General features: G+C 42.1%; 1 protein-coding gene across 2 annotated transcripts; it reads right to left on the bottom strand.

Moving 5' to 3' along the window:
- Positions 1 to 653: 653 nt before the first annotated feature.
- ZC4H2 (zinc finger C4H2-type containing) lies at positions 654 to 20,077 on the bottom strand. 2 transcript variants are annotated; one of them, XM_018560078.1, is made up of 5 exons: positions 19,891 to 20,074; positions 12,569 to 12,740; positions 3,900 to 4,072; positions 2,576 to 2,738; positions 654 to 1,058 (listed from the first exon to the last, which is right to left on the bottom strand). In XM_018560078.1, exons 1-5 carry the CDS (start codon positions 19,941 to 19,943, stop codon positions 945 to 947), a joined length of 675 nt encoding a protein of 224 aa, XP_018415580.1. In that variant the 5' UTR covers positions 19,944 to 20,074; the 3' UTR covers positions 654 to 944. The 2 variants fall into 2 exon arrangements, with proteins under 2 accessions (XP_018415580.1, XP_018415581.1); XM_018560079.1 differs by lacking the exon at positions 2,576 to 2,738 and having other exon boundaries at positions 19,891 to 20,077.
- Between the last annotated feature and the right edge of the window lie 6,760 nt (positions 20,078 to 26,837).

Here is a 26,837-nt window from a genome sequence, read left to right as displayed (position 1 = left end):
CGATAATTTTTTTTTGGCACTCGCCGATACCAATTACGTGAGTACTTGCCCAAATACTCGGAATCGGCACCGATATCGATACTAGTATCGGTATCGGTGCATCCTTAATATATATATACATATATATTAATTTTTTTGTCTGGCTGTGCGTAAAAAACAATGCTGATTACCAAAGTATACTAAAAACTGCAGTTTTCACTGGTAGGCAGACCAGTGAAAGATTATTTCTGTTTGTCAGCAACGAGTTAGTGTCGTGATGTTTATACATTGCTTTATTAAGTCCAATTATGGTATTGAAGCTATAGAAAGCCTCGTCTTAAAAAATTCTAAATAATTTTTTTTTGTTTAAAGATGGCATTTCACTGTTCGGTAAGCTTTTTGTTTTTCTTAGTAGTAACTAGTCACATTAACTAGATAAATAAAAACCTTTTCTTACACAAAGTCACACAACAAATTTCTATGAACAGTCTCCATTTTATTTAACTGACCCATTTGCTTACTAGAGGCATGTAAGTAAAACGCTGGGAAAAAAAATTGTTTGTAGTGGTCTTCCTGCATTCTGTAATAGCACAGATATCCTTTGACAGCAATGGAACGCTTTTTTCAAAGAGAAAAAAAGTGAAAATAGCACCAAAACTTCAATAATTTCATTCTTGTTTCTTTTTAACAAAAGGATACAACAAACACTGGGAATGTATGATTGTAGCAGAGTTACAGCAAAACAGCAGCCATGTTAATTTGGCTTTAATTAGCAGCTTGGTTTTACACTGCGACTGTGCAATCATAATGAAACAAGCCCCATTGTGCTTACACCACATGAAATAGAAAAACACCACACGTTCAGTTCAAGATTGCACAGGAACTGGGGCAATCACGGTTACATTAGTACTAGGGAGAAGTCAGGGTATAGGAGTATTTGGGCTTGAGGCGGGGATCAGATCATTCTATTCATCTTGTTTTCGTTTTGGCTTCTTTGGATTCCGAGATCGGCTTTTTGCTTTGCAGAGTGGGCAGATGGGTGCATTGCGGTGTATCTGCTGGTGGCAAGATAAGCAGGCCTGAAAAAGAAAAGTAGCACTTTAAAACAGGAAACTCAAATGTAAAAGGACAGCAGGAAAACAAAAGGACAACTGAATGAAGAAAATAAATAACCAGACTAAGGTAGAGAAAAGGAAGAAATAATTAATATACAGAATATTTGCGAGCCCCCTCCGTAGAGGTCATATGACCTCCTCTTCTCCAGTATCTGCTCCAAGGTAGAAGAGACTATGTGAGAATCCATAACCACTTTCTGACCATATGCATATACTGTATGTAGTAACAGGGCAGTGTGCTTTATCCCTGGGCTGCACAATATGCATGGGCAGGGCCCTCCTTACCATCTTGTCTTGAATTGTATTGTGATTGTAATGTCTTCCTTATATTGTAAAGCGCTGCACAAACTGTTGACGATATATAAATCCTGTATAATAATAATAATAATAATAATAATATGTCTACATCCTACACCATTTTCCCCCAAATCGCACAGTCACTATTAACAAGGAGCAAGGGACGGGCACATATTCACTATGACAGCCAATCACAGTGATCATATGATTGGGAAGCCCACCTCTCAGCATTAAGAACTCAAGAACTCTTTAAGGGGCCATAGGGAACTGACACAAAGGGGTTAATACCGGAAGGTATTTAGAAATATTTAGTTTTGGAAGAACATTACTGGATTATAGCACACCTTCATTACAGGAATATTTCCTTTGTATCACTGTCAGAGGAATACATTCTATATTCCCTGGCCTTTTTTTTATGAAAGGTCCCCTAAGTAGAGCTGCAACAGTTAATCGATTTAGTCGATTAAAATCGACGATTGAAAACGCTGCCAACGTTTTCGATCGTCGATTCGTCGGCTATCGATTGATTTCCCTGTTCGGGGCTCCAAACGCGGCCTGAAGCACACGTCACACGCTGTTTCCGTCTCGCTGCGCCCGCCGGACATAAGCCACGCCCACCGCACGCTGCTCCCGCCGTGCCGACAGGACGCATAAGCCACGCCCCCCCGCACGCTTCTCAATAGAAACTAGTAGTCCATCACTGGAGCCCTTTTTTTTTTTTTATCCGATTAGTCGATTAATCGAACCTAATAATCGGCTAACTAATCGATTATGAAAATAATCGTTAGCTGCAGCCCTACCCCTAAGCATAGGTAAAATGAAAAAATATTAAATTCAACACATAGCTGTTCCCCACAGTTATTCCTTTTCACCACAAAAAGTCCTCAGGCTTCCATGAGTTTGCTGAATCCTAGCACCATTCAACCCAGAAGGCTGAGTGCAGGTTGTCATGGACCCACCCACTGAAGAGACATCACCAGAACACCCTGCACTTACAGTGTAATGCTGCAGAGAGCGGTGATTACATCTTCCTGTCAGCACCACTCTCTACAACATTGGAGACCACCCACCACTACTAAGTTAACATCTGAAGAGGAAAAGGAACCCACCAGTCACATGACTAGTCTGCAATCAAAGGTAAAATTAAGTAAAAGGAGCTAAAAGCAGGAGGAAGCAAGTGTTACCTTCATAGGAGGTGGTTGTTGCCGGAAGGTGGCTGTCTGTCGGGTGTCCTGCTTTCTGGATACTTGTAGCTGTTGTGCTGCTGCAGCGGCTGCTGCGAGGGACTCTGGTATAGGTGGTTCCTGAGGCTCTGTTTGCCATTCAGCTTTCTGTTTTTCAAAATAGCTACAGAAAGACAAAAGAGCAGTTTAAAAATAATGTACTGAAGAAAATATAAAACATCAAAACCAGTGCATTAGTCCTTATTATAGATGTTTTGGGGTGGCATTTTTTAAAGGATGAGGTTTTGAAATAGTTTGTAGACTGTACATAAGGTATCATATCTTGAAAAAAAAGTAGTGTGCAGTAAGTGACATTTAACCACAAATTAGTTTTCATATACTTGACTACTCTAGGCTGCTGAAGAATAAAACATTTAATTGCACAGGGACACTGCAAAGCTCTGCACCATGGTATTTCATTTCCCCAGTAGTCCAGAAACGGATACTATCTCTTTAAGTAGTTTAAATGTCCTCTCTGTATGTATGTTAGGTGTTCCAGTTCAATTCCACAAACCAAAAAAATGCTATTTAAATGGCATCTGATTAAATTGCCTCTATAGTGTAGGTGTGCGTGTGTGTTGGATTTATATAGAGGCAGGGACAGATGTGTATGGTTCTGTATACTCTGTAAAGTGCTGCATAGTATGTTGGTGGGTTATAAAGGAAGTAAATAAATCTATAATCAATAATACATTCATTCTTCTTCAATTTGATCTGCTGTTCTTAAAGGGAATCAGTCATAAAAAAAGCTTGGTGCAAGTATAAATGCAGACACCCAGATGTACCTGCATGTACCTGCTTCAACCTTTAATACACAGATTTTCCTTCATAAAACTAATAGGTAGTTAAAGCCATGCCCTTTAGCCAGAATACAGCCAACAGATGGTGAATGCAATGAAAGGGCTTGGGATAGGAAAAGGTGTAATTGTTTTTGCATAAGCCTCCCCTATGCTACACTCCAGACCCAGGGGTGTACACATTATAGCCTGTATGCTTAAAAGGAAATTGTGGCAGATCCTGGAGCAGAAGCAGTGCCATGGGATGCAGTAGTAATATAACCTTTAGCTGATGTAGAATTTTTATATCTTCTGACAAAAAAAACTTGCTTCTTTAAATATTTATTTTATTACAAGATTGGTGTTTTATAACTGACAGAAACACATTTAAAGTATCTCAGTAGAATCGTATCACTTAAGATGTGCTCTATGTGTGAAAAGGACATGTTACAGCCAAGTATATACTGTATGTCATGAAAGGATACATGGCCATACTCTGCCCAACTTACTCCAAGGACAGCTTTTCCTCCTCCTCACACAGGTCTGGCAGTCTCTGTAGACCTAGAGTCATTCTTATTGCATCTACATGCTCCTTCAGTGGTTTGTACTCCTCATGTAGGCGACGCGTAGACTCCAATAGTTTGTTCAGGTCATTTTCTGACTGTTTGATTGTGTTTTCCATCTACGGAAGAGAAAATAACACCAATTAATAGCAAGTCAAATATGCAAGCATATATTTAACCAATAACCAACCCCACACGAGGTATCCTGATGAAAAGTGGAAACACACTAAAAATAACCAATGCCTCTCTATAAAATGTTTTTGGTATTATATGGCTGGTCTTTGGTTTGTCAGTGCTTCCCCAGCAATATGTTACCCTTAAAGTGGACCTATCAGGAAAAAAAAATCATACTTCACAATAATCAGTAGAGCCCTTGATAGCATTATCGGCCCACACTTTTTTACTCAAAATAAACAAAACAAAGTAGTCTTTCCTCCTATGAATAATAAAACAAAACATATTTATGTCACCTAAAGCCTAGGCAATTAATGATATGGTCTCTGGTTACCATGAGCATCACAGCTGCTTATGTAACTACAAAATGCAATAGATTCTATTGTTTTTAGTGGTACAGACAATATCTCATAGACTGGAAGTGAGAACAGAATCTGCAAGGCGCAACTATTGTGTAACACTACTAAGAAGCAAAGTCCTGTACTTAAAGTACAAATATAATACAGAAGCAAGATTTCCCGTAAACCTAAGCACACACTGATATGATTATTTACTTTAAAGAGAACTAGTTTGGAGTGGACATTTGTAAGGATTTAAATCTCCACTTGTTATATTAATGCAGCCTTACCAGTTAGGAAAATATGTATGTGCCATGAGGATGTTCCCCATACCCAGGAGTACAGAGTGCTTGCCTTCTCTCCTGCAGCCAAAAGGAGCGGCTAAGGAGTAAAGAGCGATGACAATGTGTGCTGCCCATACCTCAACCAGTCCCCAGTTGAGTGATGTGCCCTCTGCTTCTCTTAAGAGCGGGTGCTGCATTCTGCTGCAATTTGGAGCAAAGAGGAAGAGGCATAGGACAGAGACTGTAAGTCCTGAGTCGCACCAGGAATCTGCTCAACCCACCTTTCCTCGGGGTCGCACCAGCCTCCCAGCTCCCTACTTTATCTCATTGACACCAACACAGTGGCATTTAAGCAATTGGCCACATCCATTTTGACTATGCTACATGCCTCACTATTACCCCTGCCCCCTGGCCCACCCCCATTAAGGGGGTGGGCCAGAAGTACAAAGTACTCCAGGAGTATAAAGTACAATTTATACAAATGGACTTCCCAGGGGTATGCAAGTAAGTAAAAAGGTTAGAAACCACTGAACTTGAAACTAAAAAGGTTAAATTATGTTAAGCTCATGGAAATGATAGTGTGTTCTCTAGGTGTCACATAAATATAGTCCACACTGTATAGAGACCTTGGGTATACTGTACCAGTTTTTTAACAGAAGGGCAATTTTCCATTAAGGAGATATTTAAAGTCTGCATACAAATTTAAACTAGATACTCATTGGCTCGCAGCTCTGGTCGTATGAAGATTTTCCGACCAGCTCCTTTGATCAAAATTTGCACAGTGTATGGGCACCGTTAGTCTGCCAGAGCCCAGGGGAGAAGAGGCTGTGGGGACTGGTCTAGCAGCTAGGAGGGACAGAGGATCAGGTGTGTATATCTTTTTTTTAGACCCTAGACCAAAATGAGCACTGAACCCTTGCAATGTGGGGGTAGTCCAATTGCTTCTTCTTTAACCTGATGCATGACATCCTTATGAGATATATCAAACCCCACCTTGAGCCTCTTGTTAGTTAAAAAATAATAGTGCCAATCCCTCCAGTGTTCAGGTTTACATATGATTCCTGTGCACAGTTTTATTTTTTTCAATAAGCCTGTCCCCTGGTGTTAGCAATAACCCTACAGAAAAAAAGATATTCATTTATGAAGTGTTTTATGAGCACTTTTATTACGTATCCCCTTGCACAGCATCCCTGGAGAAATGGCAGTTCATATTAAAAAGGAGTTATAGTTTTTTTTTTTAACTGGGTGCATAGATTAGAAGAGACTAGGAAGCATTTTAGAAAAAGACTATCGGGTCTATTCACTAAGCTGCCGAGGGCAGCCGATGTCAGAAGCAGGCTGCCGGCCGGCCAATGGACGGCCGCTCGTCCAGCTTCGGCTTTCAGCGCGGCCCAGCCGAGCCGATGCATATGCGTTCAGCTCGACTGAGCCGCTCGGCCACGTTCGGGAGCTGTACGGCCTATAGGATCGGCCGAAGCTACGGCTAGATCCTTCGGCAGCTTCGTGAATAGACCCCTATGTATGAAAAGGGTTTCATGCTTTGAAATGAGCACAATGGTTAATCAGAAAAAACAAGGGTACAAATAAGGGTTTGATGTGTCCGTTTGACAGACTATTTAGAACAGGCACATGTACAAAAAATCTAGGTCTTAACTAAACCTCCTTCTACTTCAGTTATGATTTGCACAACTTTGCCCATGGCTAATTTTTTTTTGCTACAACGCACAACCAATGAGGCATACATTTTATCGAATGAAGTGCATTGCAAAGTGCTGCAGCACATGTTAGGTAGAGAGAAAGTAATGTGAGTAAAGAAATAAATAAAAAAGTGCATCACAAATGCAGATGGACAACATACTGCAGCCACAAATGCACAACAAAGAACATCACCAGGGTATGTCAATTCATATGTGTTGATGTGCGTTCTGTGATATGAACCTACCCTAATGGCTTGTTAGGAAGACACACACAGACCAGAAGCTTGAGGTATTTAGAGCATACTGTACATAATAATAATTCAATACAAATTAAGTCAGTGGTATGCAGTTGCTCATATTCTCATTACGGCTGATTTACCCAATAGCATTACACCCATGGGCCAGTGCCTAATGTTAGAAACATTAGCTACCAAGCAGGGATAGTAAGAGTCTATCCATCTTCTAAGATTAGGACAATAGCCAGTAGGCCCTGGAAGTTGAGCACACCAGAACTTTTACATATAGGAGTGATATAGAGACGTTTTTTGAGTGTAATATACACCTTCATTGTTCACCTGCAAAACAGAAGACAGTAAATGGTACTTATGAAACTTGCAAAACAACAGACCATACCCAAAATTCAGCAGGGTTTACAACCCTTATCCACTCTATCAAAAACAAGAGAAAACATCTTTGCTTGGAGTTCTATTTATATTCTATGGACAGATTTGGCTTTGCCATTGCTCTATACCTATACTACTCACCGCACGTAACTCCCTGCTGGTAACGTCATTCAAAGAGATTTTATTAATACTGATAGCTAATCCATTAAGAAAATTACTTCACTGAAAATGTAGATACTAAATCAAATGCAGGAGAACCTTTTCTGACAGCCATATAAGTGACTTCTGACCTTAATCTAGAAAGAGGACTTTGTTATTTATTCTTATTCACATAGTGAAAAAGGAACTGCAATCCTGACCTTTTCTTTGTAAGACATTTATCATACGTTAAAATCAATAAGTATTTCTGCAATATGGCTTGGTCAATTCCCAGGTCTTTTCCCAGAGAGATAGTCAGTCCCATGTATGAAAGTGCAGACACGGATACATCAATGATGTGTTTTACAACACTTCATTCAAGTCATCAGCACTGCACAGCTCCACTGCTCCATTCCCTGGCTGCCATTTGTGCAGTTCAACTCCCAAGCATGAATGTAATCTCAAATGACTTTTCTTTGGTTTCAAACTTTTTATTGAATTTTCAAATATAATCCTTTAGTGGCATATAGCAAAAGGGCATTGTTGAATACAAATATAGGATATAGACATGTACAATAATGCCGTGTGATTCTGCACATCAAACATATACAGTATATGTGCAATCTGTATATTCTATTGCAAAGGAGAGGAAACAGCAATCATAAAGGTCTAAGGAGGGGAGGGAAGAAAGAGGTCCCCCGAAGACCCGGGGTGGGGAGGGGGAGAGGCCTAGGGAAGAATAATCGTCAATTTTTTGTTGAGGAAAAAGAAATCTACTCGCTGCTTGACTTCCCAGATTACTTTTCTTTAATGCAGACCTTGCACCCAAATGCAATGTCCACTTATTAAATACAGGTTCACACTAAATCTCAAAAGAAGTGCAAGAGGGTCTCCTCACAAGATTTGGGATACTCAGAGGGGGATTTATCAAAACTGGAGCAGACAAAATCTGGAGCAGCTGTGCATGGCAACAAATTAGCTTCTCTCTTTCATTTTAAATTCTTTAAGGGAGAACTATGGGGTTAAGATCATAGTTCTCCTTTAATGAACAAACTGAAGAGAGAAGCTGATTGGTTGCCATGGGCAACTACTCGAGTTTCTGTCTGCTCCAGTTTTGATAAATTCCCCGCTCAGTGTTTGCAAAATGTGTTTCCAAAATGTGACGTCACCCTCACTAAAACAATGTGGGGGGGAGAGGAGGGGGGCTGTATGTAATAAGCAGACCTTGCATTTGGAGATAACTGTTGCAGAGGCGTGATGATTTATACCCCTGCTCCCTTCCCCCTAAGCTCCATTTCCTTTCATAACTTTGGAAAGCTGCATCTCCACTCTACTCATATAGAGAAAGTGTATAATCTGTCAATGTATATGAACTAGTTTTTGGCTAGATAAAATGAGGGCATACCAAGTGATACTAAGGTCAAAAAGTTTTAAGCTATTCCAAATGCTGATTACATCACTTACAAATGATGCTGCTCCTTGATGTTTAAAAGTTTTAGTTTCCACAAAATCATCTGGTTCTGATATCCTGTTTTAGGGTGGCTCCTTCCCTTGCAAGGTCCTATGGAGCCACCCTTGTGTGTGCTACTAAGCTGGTGTATCGCGACAAGCACACAGGCATAGCATAGAAAACTATTCCCATCCCCATCTGCTCCCTGCTCCTCCCTACACCCTTTTTCAAACAACGAAATGGAGAGCTGCTGAAGACTGCACTCTCCCTTGTGACCTTGTACTTAACAAGAAGTTCAGGGAAGCAGAGGTGAGGTTAGAGCCAGCTGTTTGGAAACATGATGATTGTAAGTGCTTGGGCAAAAATAAAAATAAATATGTTGCTGGGCAATGTATATTTGTTAGATGTGGATTAATTACTGGAAAAAAAGATTGAGAGTTTAATACTATTTTAAAAGCATTACTCCTGACTTAAACATTATTCCCACAGTTTTCTTAAAGCCCCCCCCCCCCTTCTCCAGTGGCCCTGCCTTGCAATATTTTACTTTTTTTATGTTTTATTATTTACCTTTTACAAGGTCTTCAGATAGGACCACAACACCGTGCACTTACAGTAGGAAGAGGCAGTGTGGGGGGACAGCTTCCACAGAACCACCAAAATATTTTCTATTTATGGATACAGTGGGGTTGGGTTAGAACTTCTGTCAGGTTTCATTTAGCTCTCTGCTAGTGGGCAAACACCAACTTTTAAGGTATATCTTATGGTATATCTTCCAGTGCAGAAAGTTCCAACAACAACTGTCACTTCTTCTTCTGTGCATCTAAAACTACAAAAAAAAATCCTATAGTTCTACTTCCAGTAATCACGAAAATATATATCCGTGATAAATATTGTCCGATTTATAGCTGCGAGGTAGAAAAATGATCTGCTGTAATTGACAAGAAACAAAGAAGCCAGATTTTCATGGGAAGATTGGTTAGATTTATGTAAACAGATTACAACAGCTGGTGAGTATTGATCCAAGGAGAGGCATCATTGTTTGCTAGAATCACATGGATATGAGTCTTTCCCTTGAAACTATTTCCTGCTCCTTCCATCATTTAAAACTCTTCTACAAGTGTTTCACATATCACAAGTTCTGTCCTGTCCATTCCTAAGTCCTTCTCCTTTTTACTGGTCACTGAGGCCACCCATTATACTCAAAAGTTGTTTGTGAGAGGAGGTTGACAGGAGCTCAACTTTCTATCCTGTGCAGTTTATGTATATCCCCAAAAAAGAACATGCACAATGGGATGGCTCAACTCCAAGACGACCTGGCATGCAGGGGAGCCACTCGAAAGGAGGGAAAGAGCCTCCTGACAAAGTCGCGCAAAGACGTAACGTACATAGGGCTGAGCAATTGACGTCACTCCTCTCAGCTGAGCCGACGGATAGGAGTCCCTTTGCACCGATAGCTTTGTACTGTGGTGTCCATTGGATATTTGTTTTATGCCTTTTGTCACCTGTGACATTGTGAGTACCTGCTTTTATTTAATAAATTGCATTTGTTTGGACGATACACATCATGTCCTCTTTATATTTTATTTCCCTATGAAATAATGATATTTGCGAGCTGAGGAAGTCACCTGGTCTTCAGTCATACGGGCTTCCCTCCCCTGTTTAGAAGGGAAATGCGCTTTTAGACCTAGTCCTGTGGGTCTATCTCCCCAGGTGACCACTATTCCAATTTTGCATTCACTGGGTGGAGGTGAAGGTCTGTCAGGATTCTGTGGCAACTGCTTACTTGGAAGTTTGGATCTATCCAGTGGTGGATTATCCCCTGCATTTATTTGCACGATTTTAATTTCTGCACATTGGACTTTGTGTTTTTCACTTTGTTCACATATTTTCATGTTTTGATATGCTCTCCTGTATATATTTTTAAAGCATATACTCATATATTTCTTTGTTCATCACATATTTCACTGAATTGTACTTATTTAGCTTGACACATGATTGTCTTACAGGGAATGAAGATCACTGAACCTCTGATGGTTAATTTAATGAAATGACAGGCTCACAAAATGATACAGCAAACAAAGGACTTTATGTGGTATGCTGCTACATTATTTTCTTTTACCACAAGGGTTTAATAACACTTTAAACTGAACATGTGGCCAGGCTATTATAAGCAGTAAATACACTTTAAAAACAAACCACAACTAACTGTAGCTGCAGGTACTGTGAAGCAATGTATTCTCAAATTAAATAAAAAGAGGCACTGACGTTGTTCAAGTCAAATCTCTTTTAGCTCAGTTGAAATGACTCCCACCAGAGACTTTGCAGCGATACAACTTTCTATTCTCCCTCAGGAAGAGGGAGAAGCGTGAGCTCAGTTGCCTGACAGAATGACTTGAATGTCTTCAGTATTCCACTGTGAACTGTGAGGATTAATTGCTCTACAATGACTGGGACCACAGATGTCAGTGAGAGCTTATTTTAAAGCTAACTTGCTGCATGTTTAGTAGATCTAAATGCTGGAAAGCCTGAAGCCAGGCCGCACTTCAAGTCCAATGAGCTGAACTGGCACCAGTATTGGCTCACTAAGAGCCAAGTGCTTAGGCTAGAGATCAGGGTTGTCCAAAATGTGGCATGGGGGCAAAAATATAGACAGTATATAACAACAGTAAATAACAACAAAAACACATTTAGAAATGTTTAGTAATGACAATCTACAAACAGATACTTCTAGATAATTGCCGGCTTTGTATTCTTTGCATACCTTATTTCTGTTTTCTTTCCCAGTCTTCTGACAGTGGCCATGTTAACTAAGGGCAGGTTACTAGATCTCCCTTTTCTTCCTGGAACTCTGGCATATGTGACTAGGACATGTGACCATGCACATCATCTGAGGGGAGGGAAATGCCTTTCCCTGAGATCTCATGAGATTACATATGAGATTTCCCAATGTTCTGCTGATGTAACCTTCCAAGGATGCAACACTTTAGCACATTACATCATTTGTGCCAAAAGTGGACCAGGAAGTAGATGAACTCTATTTGTATGTAAATGAAAACAAGTTTGTTTATTTAATTAATATAATATTATTTTAAATTAGCATGCAGTGCTAATATACTGAAAGTACTGGTGAAAAAACCCCCAAACAATTCTGGCACATTTTTTGCCATATAAATTCTTAATGGTCTGCATAACTGGGGACATGGAAGGAGTGTGTCCATTGCCTGCAATACATTGTGCTGGAAAGTGTCCCTCTTTCTCATCTCAGAAAGTTGGTAGGAATGTTATAATGCTAATATTAAAATAAATTAGTAGATTATGCACATTTGAGTGGTCAGCCGGGTAAGTAGACCACCTGCAGAACCTCATCACAGGCCCTTAGAAGTAAATTAAGCCTTGTATTGCAGGTTTTTCTAATAATGGCCTTACCCAAAAGTAAGGGTGCTTAAAGGCTTTAAATGACAGTGTCCCAATCTCTTAGTTTCATATGGACAATCTTATCTATAGCTCAACCCTATATAGTCATGCCCAACCATACTTATAATAAAATACGGGATAAGTTATAAAACCTTGGATGACTGTGGCAAGACCATTTGAAAAAAATTAAGCAGCACCTACCCCACTTCTCTCCATTTTCGGAAAAGCAATGCTTAGGTACCTGTACGTTTATGGTTAGGGAAATATCTATGCTTGCAGATATCTTGTCCGATTGTGCATAAATGTATGACTGTTCTTTGATGTATACAACCAGTTTTATGGATAACTTTACATGGTGTTCTCATTGACCAAGTATCTATCACCATGAAGAAAGCTAAGCCACTAAGTTCTATTTAGCCTACTGACTACAGACATACAGACAAAGACTAATGACATTTTAGATATTTGTGGAGTATATTAAGGGTTCCAATACATACCACATTAATGTCGGCATGAATAAGCCTCAGCTCCTCCACATGAGCCATCTTCTCCTGAAGTAAAAGGTCCATTTCTTGTTTGTACTCTTTTAAATGTCTCTCTTCAGACTCCAAGGACTCAAACTCAGATTTCAGTCTGGCCTTGATCTTCTCCATCTGAAGAGTCTTGTTCCTAAAAGGATAAATATCAGACATCAGAAAGTTAATCCATCAGAAGAGAATAATTAAATATTTCACACAATTCTAATTACTGCTTCTAATCTAACGTCCCTACCAACGCTTCTAAAAAGACAGCTTTCAACAACTGCAGTGGGGAAAACAGAAGGAAAAAACAGGAGCGACCACTCTATAGTGTAGTATTGACACTGATATAGGGATCAGAGAATATAGCATATTTACCATGTGGAGACTGTAGCCTGTGCACACGTGCCCACGCACATTGTGGGCACATAGTAAATACCGTTGGGATACAATTTTGTTGTCCACCCACGATCAGTGCATTGGCCATCACACATAAGATTTAGTAAATCATGTCTTTTAAGAAGTGAAGCCAGGATGAGTAAAAGGGGCCCTGGAGCATGCATCAAACAAGTCAGTGATAACAGCTCCCATATTTCTCTTCTGAAAGGTTAATTTTAATGAAACCCTGTACACTGCGATAACAATTAAAACCAGACTGCAGCTATGAAGAGGGGCCGCACAATACAAGCCTGGGGCTTTGTCATGTTATATTATTTTATAGATTGTAACGAGCAGCTTTGCCACATAGATTCTCTCTTGGGAACTATGCAGACTTGAAACCTGTTTCTTTAACAGTATAATTTACATTGAATTTAAACAGATATACAGCTCAACATACATAAATACATGCTAAGCTACAAAGCATTTCCTAGTGACTTAAAGGAGAACTATGAGGTGAGTGCTTTTCACTCACCTCATAGTTCTAGCCGACCTGTGACAATGAGACTGCCACAGGTCGGCTCAGTAGATCGGGAGGTGAGCGAACACATACCGCCGTTCGCTCACCTCTCGATCCTGTCACAGCTCTCTGCCGTGACAGGGGAGGGGCTGGATTCCCCCCTCCGATCCGCCAGCACTGACTGGCGGATCGGACGGGGGAGGGGGCGGGTACAGCTGGCTCTAGATAGGCAGAGCCAGCTGTCACTCACGCAGCTGGGCGGATCCAGACATAATTGTCGGGATCCACTTCAGCTCCGGCGTCTCAGTATACCGCGAGCTCTAGCTCGCGGTATACTGAGCTTAGGGTGACGGGAGGACGCTAGTTTGTGTCCTCCCGTTACCCTTCGGAGAACTATGGGAAAAGCCTTAACCCCATAGTTCTCCTTTAAAGGAGAATTATGAGGTGAATGATTTTCACTCAGCCTCATAATCTGAGCAGACCTGTGACAATGAAACTGTCACAGGTCAGCTCAGTAGATCGGAAAAGAGTGAACACATACCGGCGCTCGCTCACTTCTCGATCTATCCGTGCAGAAAGCCGTAACTGTCACTCACAGCTCCCTGCAGGGATTCACCCCCTCCTCTGTCCGATCTTCCAGCGCTGACTGGCGGAACGGACGGGGGAGGGGGCGGGTACTGCTGGCTCTGCTTCTAGATAGGCAGAGCCAGCTGTCACTCGCGCAGCTGGGCGTCTCAGTATACCGCGAGCTGTAGCTCGGTATACTGTAGCACGGTATACTGAGCTTTGAGTGACGGGAGGACGCTAGTTTGTGTCCTCCCGTTACCCTTAGGAGAACTATGGGGAAAAGCCCTAACCCCATAGTTCTTCTTTAAATAAAGAACATATTGACAATTCAGTAAAGCCACAGAATACACTGACATGAGAATCAGTTCTGTAATGTAGATACAAGTTACAGTTAAATGTCATTCAAGTAGCAGAACATACCTGTGTTAATGGGCAATGTAATAAAATATGTCAATATAAGGTGAAGTTCACATTGTTAACAACACTGCACAATGCATACACTGCACACAAATGCAGGTTTAAGCAGCTTGTGCTAACATGCCTTAAAATAGTATTAAACTCTTGTATCGATAATGAATCCAGATCTAAAAATGCATTGTCCAGCAAAGTATTTCTTTATATTTTTGCTCAGTCAAATAAAAGGTGACAGTTCCTCTTTATGGAGGAATCAGGGGACTTTTAGACCCTTAATGTCACCTAGGGTCCCCCAAAGAAGCTGATGAAGCAGCGATCTGCTTCACCAGCTTCTTCTTTGGCTATAGCAGCCAGAGAAATGACAGTCTGAAAGTGTAAGTGATGTAATACACATAGGGCTGCCACCAACTAATCGAATAATCGATAATAATTGATAATGAGAATAGTTGTAAAATATTCTCATTATCGATTAGTTGATTGGATCCCCTAGCTCTCTCCTCCATGCTGGGAGGAAGGCACAGCAAGCAGTGGGCGGGTGCAATAGCCAGCCTACTATTGGCTATTGCAATATGAAATAGCCAATAGCAGGCTGGCTATTGCACCAGCCCTCTATTTGCTGTATTCACATTCAGCTGCCGTCTGCAGAATCTTGCCACTGGCAGCTGTCATTCCCGGGCTAAAGCTATTCAAGTGCCATATGCTTACACTCCATTTGTGTATTTTATTTTAATGGTATTTATTTAAATGTTTGTATCTGATTAATCGAAAAAATAATCGGCCAGCTAATCGATTATGAAAATAGTCATTAGTTGCAGCCCTAAATACACATCATCAGGAGAGATCAGCAGGTGGACCTGTGGAGATCTCCCTCCGATCCAGGCAATGAGACCCGCCGTGCTGGTCCGGGGCCCACACAGAGGACAGAAGAGCCCAGGATAGCTGGCAGCTAGAGGTGTACTTATAGACCGAAACCAAAATTAGTTTTTTCTAACCTTTTAAAAAAAAATGTTTTTAATGTTTTATTTATTTATTTACTGTCGGGGGCTCTGGGGAAATATCAGGGGCCTAAACAGACCCCTGATCTTTCCCTTTTGAAATATTAAAAGGGATTGTGGACAAAGAGTCCTTAGTATCAGTTACTATGTCCACAATCATGAATGAACAGGAAGTGATGTAGAGCACTTCCTATTCATTCTTAATTGGGGACACAGTAAACGATGTCCTCAGTTATTTACAAACCCATAGGAATCAGCTGATCGCTAATTGTTTGTACACTGCTCTCCGTTCAGACTCGCTGTCACAGGAGGCTGAGCGGGCGGCACGGGGAGGAGAGCCTGGCCCGCTGTGATAATACCAACAGCGTCTGCTCCCTGCCCTGCTCGGCCACCTGAAATTTTCTCTCCTCCCCGGTGGACGCTGCTCTCTGTCAGAGGGGACACAGAGCAGCGCCCAGCAGGAAGGAGAGAAACCAGGGATGCACCGGATTTTCGGCCAATAAATGGTACTATCGGCATTTTGCCCAAAGTACCATTTTCGGCGGCCGAAATTTCAATCTTATAGGAAAGTACAAAAGGCCTATAAAACTTTTGAAGAAGAAAAAGCAGACATATACAGTACATCCAAGTCTGTATTATATCCTATCAGTCTGTAGTATATCAGTCTGTAGATATCGTTCATTGGTTAGTCATAGATGGAACCATTTTTTATCCAGCAAAACTACAGAAATAACTGGAGAAAATAAAGTAATAGAAAACGACAGCTAAACTAACAAATAGCAAGCAGGCCGCTTCTACACCAAGATGAAATATGATTCTCGGCAGATGATCATTATAGTGAGATGTTATCATAGTGAACCATTGCACAGAGCGATGGGGTAATGGAGTGACTTTGTCTGCTACATCACTATCCAAGGGCATCCCCATAATGAGGCAGCCTGAGACATTCACTGGATTTTCTAATTGTTAAAGGGATTTTCAACAATAGTAAGAAAGAACAAAATCAGGAGCAGGATGGAACTTTTTCTTACACAAATTAGATTTTAACAGTGAATGTGGTTTTCGTTCGGGGAAATTCCGAAACTGAATGTTAAAAAATTAATTTTAACGACATTCGACATGGCATTATTGACAGGGTTGTTCACAAAAGGGTGAAGAGTTTGGGGAAGGCAGGAGAAGTGAACTATCTAGGACAACATTACTGAACTGGAAAGTAAGCTGAATTGGAGAATTTTTCCAAAACAGCTATTTTGGCGTAGATTTTTGCCTTCTCCAAACTATTCACCCTTTAGTAAATAACCCTGTGAATGTTCTGACAACATTTTTCATAAGAACGTTCGTATGAAAATTTACCAGGGTATGGCCATCTTTATCCTGAGAGGGTCAGTTAAATGATTCTACAGAGGTCAGAGGTAAATGAAATATGAATGAAATCATATCAATAAGTAACCTCACAGGCTGGAGCAGTGGTGGGCAAACACCAGCTCTCCAGCTGTTATGGAACTATGAACCCCATGAGGCATTGCAAGATTCTCACAGCCACAGTCATGACTGCCAGTGGCAGATGCATAATGGGATTTTTAGTTTCACCACAGCTGGAGGGCCGAAGTTTGCTCACCCCTGGGCTACAGTGTAAAACATGTATTGCACATTTTAAAACAAATACAAGTACTTTGAAAACTCCAGCACAATATTTACACAAAATGTCAGATCAAAACGCTTGGTGGAGGCAGAATTCCTTTTTTCAGAGTGCAGGACAAAATATATAAATCTAAATGTCTATCTGCTACCACTATTAAAAGAGGAGCTCCAGGAAATAAAGCTAGAAACATGCATGAACACAACAATGTCAGTTTAGCAGTTTTCCTGGAGGTCCTAATTCAATGGCATTTGGTTTGTTAAAGCACTGTGAAATTTATCAAAACTGGAGGAGACAGAATCTAGAACAGTTGCTCATGGCAACCAATCAGCTTCTCTCTTCAGTTTGTTCAGGTAAGATTTGAAAATGAAAAAGAAAAGCTGATTGGTTGCCTTGCACTGCTGCTCCAGTATTTGTCTGCTCCAGTTTTGATAAATCGCCCCCTGTGTGTGTAACAATTGGCTTTTTCAAAATAAAATAAAATATACTTTCACCTTTCTTATTTCTCGCTGCTGTTCTCCTGAAGCCGCTCTGCAGCTACTTCCTTACTACAAGTATGCACCCTGGTGATGGCTGCATGTCATCTCTCAGGGTGGATATCCTGATGGTGACAACAGCGGACCGACTCATTTGTGTTAAAACGGTCCATCAGAAGCTCATGTGACAGGGAAACAATGCAGAAGTATGACTGGGAAACAGGGACAGAGCGATGTCACCCCAAAAGGGTAAGTGAACAAGGACAGGATCAGCAGGCATTATTTTAACAAAAATTACAAACTATTTAAAAAAATATTGAAAATAACTTTTCAAATGCCAATAACAAATAATAGTAAATGAAGAGATGTTAGTGACTGGATTTATTATATATTTTAAAAAATAGATGAAAGCAAAACAAATCCTACAATCCAAGTGCATACAAGGATAGAGTAAGATCAGGAAATGACTTTACTACGATCATTGTTTTTATTTTATTTTATTGATGTCTACGTTCTGTTTACATGTGAAAACCGACCTGCCTTTGGGGCTGCTACATCCTAATAAATAATAACAATAATCACTGCAAGACCTACACCAGCAAATAATAGTAAGATAAGGCATAGTTACAGACAGAATATAGAGAGACCCCATGATTCTTCTCTAAGGCTCCATTCACACAGGAGTAGTTGTCCGCGCATATGCGGTCATAGGAAACCACGTGTCCAGCAAAATAGAACAAGCACGTTTTTTTTGCTCCTATAGTAATAGCTTCAAATGAGCTGAAGCTGTGCAGTTGGAAAGATTTAAGCATTTGCGTGCCACACTGAAAACCGTGCGGGACACGCAAACGCTATATGTGAATAGAGCCTTATTTTCTATAACATGCTACAGAAGCAGTAACCTTTGCGGCCATCTGAACAGCCCATGGCTATTGCTTGTCCGTACAACATCCATCTAAATTAGTATTGTCAGGTCCTCCCCAGTTGGATATTTACCCCCCACTGTTTTCATTGTGTTCTTATAATTATTATTAAAGGCTAAGTCCACCTTTAATACCATGTTCCACTCGCATTTATTGTATAACATGGCCCATGGTGCCATTGCGCAGCCCTCCCGCCCTCAATGCCCCCACTTACCTAAAATTGTGGGGTGCTTCTCCCTGTGTGCCCCTGTATATTTTTTAATTCCAAAAGATGTCACCAGCACTCCAGAAGTAGATTCAATATATTTTAATGACAACGGTCATTCAAAATCACAAGTACTTTCGGGGCCACGTTGGGTCCCCGTCATCAGGCTCAGAATGAGCCATTCTGAGCCTGATGACGGGGACCCAACGTGGCCCCGAAAGTACATGTGATTTTGAATGACCGTTGTCATTAAAATATATTGAATCTACTTCTGGAGTGCTGGTGACATCTTTTGGAATTACTACTTGACTACACGGTGCCTCCGTGGTCACTACAAGCACCCTATTACAGACATCATCTCCTAGGAGATCCGGTAAGGAGTGCAGGAAGATACACACAATTTTGTATATTTTTTAATTCGGCATGGCTGTGTGTGGCTAGTCTCGCACAGCCATGCCATTCATTTACATGACTCATTTACAGGGACTCATACCTCTCAATGGAGTACAAGTGTGGTGGTGTCGCCGCACTGGTAGTCCATTGATAACTCCATTACGGAAAATCCATATCTCGGTACGGACAGGCGCTGAAAGAATAGTCAGCAGGAGCCTGAGCATTGCGCCCACCATCTACTGATCACAGTTGCAACGATTTGAAGACTCATACGCAAAAAAATACATAAATGCATATTTTTTTCTTTTTGTTACATGAGTGCATTTATTTTTTGCAAACAGTGGTATGTGCCCTTACCTTCTGCTCTGCTGTGTATCTACAAAGACTAAATAAATACCCCTGAAGAAAGCAATTGCTTGTTTTATTAACCTGTCTTTAAAATGTCATTCACCAGATCTACAAGTGATCGTTGTGACCAGATCCAGACTGAACACCAACGATCACTATAACCTGACAAGTGGAATGCGAATCGGAAGCAGTTGTATAGCCATTTATTATAGGGGAGTCAGGGGACCATAGACTGCACCCACCCCACATGCTGGGGGCATCATCAACTGGACCCTGTATGATTTCCCATCGCTCTATATATGAGCAGATGATAAGAGATCTGATGATCATTGTCTCCGATCCGCTGGATTCCTCGTAGGATAACAATAGTCTTCATGCAGAATAGAATGCAGCCAGTGTGCAGAGATTTTACCGATCAGCAATATACACAGTATAGTACATACCTGATTTCCTTGATGCTCTCCAGCTTGCACATGATCTCCTGCTCATCACCCATCTTCTACACTTTACACTTCAACGTCCAGCGGAATGTGAAAAACACCAGCAACACAGTACAATGGATTGAGATGTAAGCACAGCTACGATCAGGCTGACGCTCCGCAGTGCTGCTGGGAAACGGAGTCCTCTCTCCAGTCTCCACATGGCTTGTGCCCCCCCTTCGGGACTACATCTCCCAGAAGGCTCAGCGTTCCCGTTCAGCATCTACTTCCTGCAGGCTATAGCTCTTTACTCCCAGTCTTAATCAATTTGCCAGAGCTAATGATGTGAGAGGATGTCGGGGAAAGGAGGGAGGGAGGGCAGCGTTGTGTGCCCAGATTAATGGCAGACATAATATCAGAATTTATTGCTTTCCCTAATGAGTGTGTGTTACCCTGCTGGGAAGGACGTTAATATCCTTGTCCCCGGCTGACTGCTCCTTCCATTCATCAATGGCTTATTAGTGTGAACAGTGAGATGGATCATGGTGGTGTCTTTCCCATTCAGATATACGTCAAGACTCTGACATTGTACACATTAAAGGCATAGTCCACGTTTGTAAAATAAAAATGAATAAATGCATCCATGTTGCAAATAGAAATAAATGTGCATTTATTTTGTGTTTGCATTTGAGTCGGCAAATCATTGAAACTGTGATCAGTAAATAGCGGGTGCGATGGTCTGGCTCCTGCAGACTGTTGCTCCAGCCCCTGTTTGTATGGAGGTACAGACCTTCTGCTATGGAGCTGAAGGAAGTTATCAATGGACCACTAGTGTGGTCACCGCATTTGTACTCCTCCGAGAACTACCAGTTAATTTGCTGCAGTGGCCGATGGGACATGTAGTTTCTTCATTTTAGGGCTAGTTCACACCAAGCGCGGAGCAGAGCAGGTGCAGACCGGATCAAAAACTGCGTCCAATGTATTACTATGGTATTTTTAGCTCCAGTTCACATTGCAGCGTGCAGATCCAGAGCAGGTAAAAAACTGCAGCAGGCCCTATTTTACCTGCTCTTGATCTGAGATGACTTCAAGTACCCATTCAAACCAAAACCATGCAGTGAATAAATCAAATGCTCTCACGTGCATTTACATGCGTTACTTTTCTTTTTTACAGGGCAGCAGAGAAGACACATTTCAAATATTTTTTTCAAAAAAGGGAAATATTAACACATGTTGTGTTGATACGCGTTTGCACGTACTGCGAAAAAAACCAGCCTGCTCTATTTTTTACTAACACACGTCAACACAATGCAATGGTGTCATCTACACCCATTGAAATTCATTGATTTTTAGTGTCTATGCATTTGGTATGCATTAATTAACGCATCCAGAAGCACTGGGTGTGAATGGACCCTTAAAGTGAACCTTTTCTATGCTGGTGCAGGACAAAAGAGATGAGTTGCCTAAAGCAAAACTAAACCCTCCTAACCTTTTCAGTAATAAAACAAAAATCTGCATTTCTAATCCTAAAATGGGCATGGATGTTCAAAGAATACAAAAATGAATTTACTCCCATCCAAAAACATTATCATACTACGACTCCCTCTCCCTGTGCATGCTGAAGACTGTGCCATTGTAGCCTCTATTTACACCTGCAGCTTCCATGGCTCTGCATGTGATCAGCTATGACACCGAAAAGTGCTTGAGAACTGACATTGCACACTGGCAGCCTTGAATGTTGCATAGTCTGTAGTATACACTGCACGTGTGATACAAATACGGTAATGTTGGTGTCTTTGGATAGGAATTTAATTACAGTTATTGAACATTTCTAACTTTGTTTTGGGAAACAAATGGTCGGTCTAGTTCATCTTTTAGCCCTCGTTCACACCTAGGCGTATTGCAAAAGCGCGTCTGTCGCGCGACCGTCGCACGGTTTTTTTACCGCGATTCGCGGTAAAAAAGTCGCGCGACCGTCGCGCGATTCCGCAGGCTACTTGGCTGTATTCCAATGGAAAACGCCCTACAAAACGGCCCAAAGTAGTACCTGTACCTTTTCAGGCGTGGGCCGTTTTGTAGCGCGTTCGGGACGGGCGGAAATACGGCAAGGTGGGAACGAGTCCATTGACTCCAATGCAATTAATATTTTTGAGCGTTTTGTAGAGCGTTCTTCGAGCGTAGAACGCGCTACAAAACGTTCAGGTGTGGACGAGGGCTTACTCGCGCCCTCCCGAGCAGCATATACTCATCTTTACTTGCTCCTGCAACGCTCTGTTCATCTGCTAGGAGAAGAAAGTCCTGTGTAAATTCCAGACTGACTTGTTGGAGCTTACAAAGAGCTATGGAATCCCTCCCTGACCCCATGTTATGGCAGCAGACTAATCATGAGGAACCTAACGCTATCACATGGAAAAGAGGATGTATGTCACATACTCAACCATGCCTAGAAGTGCTGGGTATTTCTCTCTGGTCTTGGTGGCCAAGAAATAGAGGAGCGAGGGGAGGGGAGTACATGTTGTTGTGGAGGTGGCCAGTTCAGTGACCTTGCATGGTCAAAGGGAAGTTTCACTGTAAATGTTAAGCAGACACAATGCCCTGAACAAGCTGGCATCACATTGTAGAGTGTCGTGCAAGATACAGAGAACTACACAGTGTTTGCAAGGCAATTAAAATATAAATGCTCAAGAATGTATCAAATTAACATGTAAATAGAACACAGTGGTTGGCAGGAAGAACATCAGTACCTCATAGATTCTTATTACAGAAAGCTTCTACAGAGCCTGCATCTTGTAAAGATGGCATTTACATTTCTGGATGTTTGGAAAGCCTGACCAGAAACAAGAAACAAATTCCCAAGTACACTCTTCTTTAAACTCGAACCTGTGATTTGTCCATGCAGGGTAAAGCCACAGCATCACTTTATTGTCGACCCCTGCAGCTACTTATAGCTCCCTTCCATTCACTCTTCTACAACTATTTCCTACAAGAGAGAGAAGTCCTATGTAAGCTCCAAGTCCTACAATGGTGCTTACACACAGTTTGGGAGTCTCTCCTTCAATGTTGGCCACTGCAGCTACTTAGTTCCCTTCCATTCTCTCTTCTACAACTATTTCCTTCAAGAGAAAGAAGCTCTGTGTAAGCTCCAAGTCCTAAAAAGGAGCTTACACAGAGTTTAGGAGTCTCCCCTTTATTGTCGGCCCCTGCAGCTACTTAGTTCCCTTCCATTCACTCTTCTACAACTATTTCCTACAAGAGAAAGCAGCTCTGTGTAAGCTCCAAGTCCTAAAAAGAAGCTTACACAGAGTTTAGGAGTCTCCCTTTTATTGTCAGCACCTGCAGCTACTTATAGTTCCCTTCCAGTCACACTTCTACAACTATTTCCTACAAGAGAAAGAAGCTCTGTGTAAGCTCCAAGTCCTAAAAAGGAGCTTACACAGAGTTTAGGAGTCTCCCCTTTATTTTCGGCGCCTGCAGCTACTTATAGTTCCCTTCCAGTCACACTTCTACAACTATTTCCTACAAGAGAAAGAAGCTCTGTGTAAGCTCCAAGTCCTAAAAAGGAGCTTACACAGAGTTTAGGAGTCTCCCCTTTATTGTCAGCCCCTGCAGCTACTTATAGTTTCCTTCCATTCACTCTTCTACAACTATTTCCTATAAGAGAGACGGAAAGAAGGCTTGTGTAAGCTCCAAGTCCTAAAAAGGAGCTTACACAGAGTTGGGGAGTCTCTCCTTCAATTTCAGGCCCCGCAGCTACTTATAATTCCCTTTCATTCACTCTTCTACAAGAGAGAGGGCAAGAAGCCTTGTGTAAGCTTCAAGTCCTAAAATGAAGCTCATTTTATTGATAGATGTCACTCAGACAAGCGCTTTCAGGGCCGCACAGGGTCCCCCTTATCAGGCTTATGAGCCTGGCTCATGAGTCATTTCTGATGAAGGGTACCCTGTGTGGCCCCCGAAAGCGCTTGTCTGAGTGACATCTGTCAAAAGAATGGATTTGCACTGATTTGCAAGGTAACAGAGGAAACGCGTTGCTCCCGAGCATCCACCCACGACTTTACAAACCCGATCCCTCCTCACCTTACCACCATCCCGGCCGATTTGCCATCCCACATCATCACTACGGTACGGGCACTGGTCCAGTCACGTTCATTCACAGTTCGAGTTCTTCCACCCGCAGCTGCAGCCACAGCAGCCCAGCCAGACGTCAGTTCTCACATCGCTGGCACTTTACATTACATTAGCGGGGACACGGACACACTGTGTGTGTCATCACCCGCACCCCTGTCCACCCCTCTCCTCTTTCTTCCCTGAGATGAGCTACCCTAGGCAACATACCAGCCTTCATTGATTGTACACGTTGGACTTCACGATCTCCTCCACTGCTCTACATCCATCCGGTCCCGAGACCCACTCAAAGTAAGTGTTCCATTTCCTTCCGCTTCTCTCACTATGTTTAACTTAGTTTTATAGCCCCTTCTGCCTTGCGCCCTCACGTTTGTTCTTTGGTTCCACAAGTGCAGGTACTCCTCCTGTCTCCCAGGGCTGCAGGCGAGGTAGAGCTACAATATCCTATTCCCCTGGCTAATCCGAGAGCGCTGTCCGTACTATTCTTGTGAGCAGTAGGTGTGTAGTGAGTCACATGCTCTCCCATACTCAGAAGTACCAGGTATGTCATATCAGAGAAACAATGGGTGAGTTAAAAAAATGTATAGTCAATGGACCTGCGGCTGCCAGGGTCAGTATTAAAGTGAACTTGATGCTTTGCCTTGCATGCCTTGCATGAGCATGTTCACTTAAAGAAGAACTCCAGAAAGTTACAAAACCTACCCTTGCAATGGAGCTACCCCCATACTGCAAGGGATAAGTGCTCGTTTTGTCTAGGGGACCCAAATAAAGCCGATATACTCACCTGACTCTCGGTTCTGCCATGCTGCTAAACCGGACCCCTCAGCCTCTTCTCCCCTGAGCTCCAGTTGTATAAGAACTACTGACATCATCATGTCTTATGCAGGTCCATTGACTTGTGTTAGACATGAGGCTGCTGAGAAACATTCCATAGCTGGAGTGGAGGGGGAGAGGGGTAAGTGCTGACTTCAGGCGAGTATATCTTCAGGGCACAGAGCAGGGGCTGAACTACCGCCGGTGCTGCTGGTGCAGCCGCACCGGGGCCTCAACCTACAGGGGGGCCCAGTATCCATTCCAACACAGCCCCAGGGCAGAGATGGGGGGGCGCCGGTGTCCGGCCGCCGGATACCATCGGATCGGTATCCGGTGGGCCCCCCCATCTATGCGCCGGGAGTGTCTGATGATCACATTGGTATCCGGCAGCCTGCGGCACCCCTCATCTCTGCGCCGGGAGTGCCGACACTCCCGGAGCAGAGATCAGGGGGCCCGCCGGATACTGTGGAGGGAGCGGAGAATTTTAAAAAAGCCGGCAGTCACTTCAGGGGGCAGCCCGGGGCCTCGGCCGTGAGGACCCAGCAAGCAGCCGCCTTCACACACGGACCCGCTGTCTCGCCTGTCTGAGATGGACACACACACACACACTGGGGTGGTTTTATGCAGCCTCCCCCACCAGAAAACAGCCAGAAGAAGTGAAGGTAAGCTATTAAATAAATAATTATTTTTTGTAGCCCAACTGATGGACATGCTGTATAAAGTACTGCTGGTATTTGTAGTGCTATGTAGCAGGTCCCATTCTGCATTCCAGCAATGCAGAATGGCACCCTCTATAGCGGACTAAAAATATCAGCAGTACTTTATACAGCATACAGTAATTTATATAACAGGGCCCAAAAGAAAATCTTGCACCAGGACCCTTTGTTGTTCCCTAGGTCCGCCACTGGCACAGAGGAAGCACGTTCAAACAATTTTCAGTCAGACTTTGCAATCACAGGACATAGATAGCATAGCTGGCAGTTTTCCCATGCTGATTGTTGGAAAACCAGCCAGAAGTCAAACATGGAGTTATCCATTTATCAAGGTACATGTGTTATACTGTATGTCTGTGTAATGTTCATGGAGCAATTCTAGGTTGAACTTCCACTTTAATAATGTATAGCATTGGACGTTTATTACTATTTGATGCATGTCGATTGTCAGCATCATCTAAATAAATTTACATACATTTTTTTTCATATTTGTAAATAATAGATCTGTTGGAGCATAATTTGTATAATCTGTATTATCTCCCGAAGCATTATCTTTCTGAACTGGATTTAATAAACAGAATTACCTTTGCGTACATATACCCCAAATGGCAAAAATTTAAAAGTTTTAAGAGCCTTCCCATGGTATAAACTCAAGTCCATATTTTAGATGCATTTTAAGTGCAACAAAACTCTCAACACAAGAAATCCTGTTAATTTCTGTGGCCCCTGTTCATACCTGAGAGTTTTGTCGCAAGTTTTATAACGCCGAATGCTGGGAAAGGTACATGAGCTTCTTTCAGGCAGATTGCAGCACGTTTGGCCACATACATAGACTTCAATGGAAGCGCATGAAAACGCGCGACACAAGCGTCTTGCGCATTTCTGTGCGCATTGGTGCACACGCTTGCTCATTCACAACAATACTTTTCAATCTGCTCAATAAAATGCATATCTTTGTATACAGATGTTCCTCACTTATCGCGCTACACCCGCTAGATACGTTGCGTTTCAAAACAGGCAAAACAAAAGGTGCGCTATATGCACAAAAAGTCTGACGCATAGGGGTGAATAGAGATTTACAGATGGGAACTGGATGCAAAATGATGGCAGTTTCATAGTTCTGCATGACATTTCTTATTCACAAAAATCCAAGAGACCAAACTGGATCCATCGATATGATTTGGATTATTGTATATATACGAGTGTGACAATTTAATTCCTGGAATAGACTTTAAAAAAAAAATTTTTGCTTACCTATACACAAGCGGCTGTTGTCACCTTCAAAGTAGTCCCCTTGTGAGGCCACGCACATTTCTAGAC

Source organism: Nanorana parkeri, unplaced genomic scaffold (genome assembly GCF_000935625.1).
Source record: "Nanorana parkeri isolate BGI_ZX_2015 unplaced genomic scaffold, ASM93562v1 scaffold431, whole genome shotgun sequence".
NCBI classification, from domain to species: domain Eukaryota; kingdom Metazoa; phylum Chordata; class Amphibia; order Anura; family Dicroglossidae; genus Nanorana; species Nanorana parkeri.
Note: the sequence above shows the minus strand (reverse complement) of the source record. Positions and strands in the feature narration are given on the sequence as shown.

Bases quoted from the DNA above. Each gene is read 5' to 3' on its own strand.
- ZC4H2 (XM_018560078.1), bottom strand. From the start codon at position 19,943: ATGGGTGATGAGCAGGAGATCATGTGCAAGCTGGAGAGCATCAAGGAA. The intron at 12,741-19,890 runs GTATGTACTATA...TTATCCTTTTAG, and splicing joins GAGAGCATCAAGGAAATCAG to GAACAAGACTCTTCAGATGG. The intron at 4,073-12,568 runs GTATGTATTGGA...TCTCTTCCGTAG, and splicing joins TTCATGCCGACATTAATGTG to ATGGAAAACACAATCAAACA.